The following is a 3,663-nucleotide window of genomic DNA, read 5'->3' as shown; positions in this document are numbered from 1 at the left end:
AAAAGGGAATCGGGCCAAATGGAGTCAGAAAAAATAGATGATTGTCTAAGCAGCCTTTGGGGGAGACAGGTTGTTGTGACGGTCTCTGAGATTGAATGCCACAAACAGAAATGTGAGCAGGAGGGAAGCAAAACCCTTGTAGCATGAGTTGTCAGGGAGCCGTGCATCTAGCAGCAAAGAGCAAGCTGAAGTAAAGCAGGTCAGCACCAGCCAGAGATGGTGGGCACAACCACAGGAGGGACAGCTCCGTCACAGGAGCCAGCGCTGACAGAAGGGCCAAACGTCACTTTTCAGGGAGACTGGGAAAAGAAGCTTCTGCAAGATGGGACTGGACAGCACCTCAAGTCCCTTTTCCCACCATGAGCTCCCGAGGAACCCCACCCCACCACCCGCCAGACTGCGCAGCCCCTCGGTGAAGGATATGTGGCGGGCGTAGCGGCGAAGCGGGGACACCATTCTTCGGGGATCTCGCTGCACCCGTTCCACCAGCCCGTGATGTCGAGTGCTCCGAGATGAATCCAGAGGGGAGTGGAGGGGGCTCTGCCAAAAGAGACAGGCAAGTCAACAGAGGAAGCCCCCTGAGAGCCTGCTCTCCACCCCTGACACCCTGCAAGCCAGCGTCCACTCACCTGGAACTCGGCTAGGCCACAGCCAATCTGGTTCACATTGGGCAGAGAGCCACCATAGTGGGAGCTCCTTGTGTATGCCAGCCGAAGTTTTTGGGCCTGTAACTGAGACATGGAGGACAGATGGGAACGTCAGGGAGGGTCCTGAGCACTGTTCCTATAGCCACGTTTGCCATCCCTGTCTCCAGGACACGTTACTATTGCTGATGCTTTCAAGAGACCTGCCAGAAGAAAAGCCACTGCTGGGGGAAAGACCCAGTGAGACCCAGTACAAACAATCTGCTCTAGCTCTTCTGCAGCTGCCCCCATCCATGCTATCACTCATGCCTGGCATCACCCTGCCAGGGAGAACCTAACACTCTACTCAGGGCCTGTCCTAGTTGGCATCAGTCTAAAGAGAGTTCCTGAGGGGCTGCCAGGAGCCCCCAGGCTAATCACCTGGGTTAATTCCTGGGGCAGAGTGACTATTAGGCAACTCTGCTTTCCCTTCCAGATGCGTACAGGACTAACTGGAAGACAAGGGAAGGGTCACAGGTGGATGCCGTAGAGCCATGACTGCCAGTCTCTTTCCTTCTTGCTCTGGACGGCAGGCACAGGCTTTTGGTCTCTGCCATTTGCCCAGCCTCAGGAAGGCTACACAGAGCCTCCGAAAATAGAACAACTAAATGATGGCTCTTCTACCCGGAAAAACAGAGCTGAGACCAGTAAGCATTCTTCTACCTAGTCCTAAAGCCCCTAAATTGGCAGGGGAGCCTGGAGAATGGGGGTGTGTGGTGGGGAGAAGCAGTAGTCTACTCTAGCCTGGCCTAGAGCTATCTCCTTGGCCTCATCCCCACTTTAGGGAGATGTGTCTGCCCCTGGAGTAAGACACCACACCCCTCAGCCTGGCATGGTTTTAGTCTTCCTAAAGATCTCATGTCCCTCTGTGAGAGGTGAGCATCTACTTCTGAGGCTCAGCCTCTGCCACCAGCCAAACAAGGAGACCCAAGACAGCTGATCAGTGGTAACTTCTAGGAGCTTCCATGGCTCATGCTGTTGTGCACAGACCAACATCAGAATTGACTCTCTGTCCTAAGAGGTCAGTCCAGCGAGTTCAGTGGGACACTTTAAGACCACTACTCATATATATGATAACCCCAGCTTCTCAGTAGTACAGGTCCCACAGCCCATATCTGTCTGAGATGAGACCTCCCAGCTGGCCGGATAACAGGCTGAACTCCAGGTCTCTAATCTCTAGTTTTAGGTCTCCAGGCACAGACCATGCTTGCCCTAGGTTTTTTATGTGCAGAAGAGAAGTTACCCAACAGGGGTAAGGTGAGTTGAAGGGACAGACTGAAGCACCACAAAGAAAGAAGGCCCAGCTTTTGAGCTTTTGTGTGTACACACTAGCCCTAGATCCCACCGTTCCTCCGCTGGCGTCACAGTCCAGAGGGCATGGCCTCAAGCTGTCAGCTGGAGGTCAGCCTCTCGCCCACCTTCTTGTCTCTGCCCCACCTGGATCAAAAGCTCCTAAAGGGGAGCAGTCAACAGTTAGATCAGGAGTCTCGTAGCAGTTAGAGGGGATTATGTGCACACACACACAGTTTACTTCCCCATCTAACTTTCTCTGACTCCCCAAAACTAGGACACATGGTCTCTAGAGACTCAAAAAAGTAAAAAAGCACAAAAAAGACTAACAGAGGTAAGGGAGACACACAGACAAATACAACCGGAGTCCCAGTCACAGACAGATTCAATCAAAGGCAGTCAGACCAGAAGAAAGAACTTTGAAATGTGGTACTCATGTTCAGCCATCCATCACGCTTTACATTCCTTCTAACTCCCAGCCAGGAGGGATCACTGCAATATCCTCACCTGCTGTTTGAGAATATGTGTCCCTAAATTAGGACTGCATACCAGCTGGGCAAACTCCCACCCCACCTCTCCCTGACATCCAGCCCTGGGAAGCAAGACACCAAGATAGGGGGGTGCAGGGAGGCTAGGTAGCTTCCGAAGCAATTCTGCCAGGATGCCTTCTTTCTGGAACTGCGTATGAATGAATATTTCCTCCCCATAGAAGACCCTCCAAGCACCCTATAACTAACCCCCCAAACGTCCATCTCCCTAGAAAGTTCAGCAAAGCATCGGTTCCACATAACTGATAGCTTACTGGTTACCTACCTCCTTTCGAGTTCCAAAGCCCTATCTCTCCTCCGAGGCGGCCAAGGCAAAATACCAAGCACCAGTCTGTGAGCAATGGACCTCACCTTCATTCACGTCAGGAAACCACAAAAAGTATTTGAAAAAGGAAGCAAAGGGACGCAGGAGGGGACTTCCTGCCCCACTGTACCCAGTTCAAACCACTCATGGGGCCCTTTCCCGGAGATACTAAGTGCCGAGAGTAGCACAACAAGGCAGAGGGACCAGATAAGAGGAGATCACCAATTCAGAGAAGCTAGACTAGGGCAAGCAGGCCATCCCCCCGCCCCATAACCCAGTATGGAAGATGCTGAGTCCCTGAGAGAACTCAATCAGAGATGCGCAAGGACCACCCACATCCTAACTCCTCAGGGTTTCGGGGACCATCTCCTCTCTGTGTCCATTCCTGCCTCACTTATTCCGCGTTCCCAGTCGTTCCCAAACCCCCCAACCTCTCAGGAGTTTCTACCTCCTCCCGCAAAATCCGTCTTCCTGCCCTCGGACCCTCCACCCGCGCCTCCCAGACGGCGGCGCCCGCTGCCCCTGCCGCGTTCCGCCTCTTTCGCTACGGCTCCCGCCCCCGCCCCGCCTCTCGGCTCCCCGCTCTGGGACAGCTCTACTCGGCTCCCGCTTCCCGGCGCGGCCCCTCACCCGGGTGGAGCCGATGTCCATCATCACCTCCTCGAAGGCCGCCGTCTCCTCGGCCTGACGCTGCTTCTGCAGCGCGATCTTCTCACTAAACTTACGCGGATTGGAAGCTGAGGCCGTGGCCGCACCGGGCCCATTCGCTCCCGACGTCGCCATCTTCCTCCCCCGTCCCTCCCCGCCACCCTCCCAATACAAGCCACGGCCTCCGCCG

The 3,663-nt window shown here is 54.5% G+C and overlaps 1 protein-coding gene across 1 annotated transcript in view; it reads right to left on the bottom strand.

Annotated features, from left to right (window-relative positions):
- The window catches only part of CRTC2 (CREB regulated transcription coactivator 2), a 9,689-nt gene extending 6,032 nt beyond the window's left edge, over window positions 1–3,657 (bottom strand). The window contains exons 1-3 of the mRNA XM_010838390.1: window positions 3,456–3,657; window positions 630–731; window positions 424–540 (exon numbers count right to left, since the gene is read on the bottom strand). Coding sequence (XP_010836692.1) covers window positions 424–540; window positions 630–731; window positions 3,456–3,608 — 372 coding nt within the window. The 5' untranslated portion in view covers window positions 3,609–3,657. The remainder of the gene's footprint in view (window positions 1–423; window positions 541–629; window positions 732–3,455) is intronic.
- Between the last annotated feature and the right edge of the window lie 6 nt (window positions 3,658–3,663).

This window comes from Bison bison, unplaced genomic scaffold (genome assembly GCF_000754665.1).
Source record: "Bison bison bison isolate TAMUID 2011002044 unplaced genomic scaffold, Bison_UMD1.0 scf7180017864093, whole genome shotgun sequence".
NCBI lineage: Eukaryota > Metazoa > Chordata > Mammalia > Artiodactyla > Bovidae > Bison > Bison bison.
The sequence above is the reverse complement of the archived record's forward strand: the minus strand, read 5'-3'. Positions and strand labels throughout refer to the sequence as shown.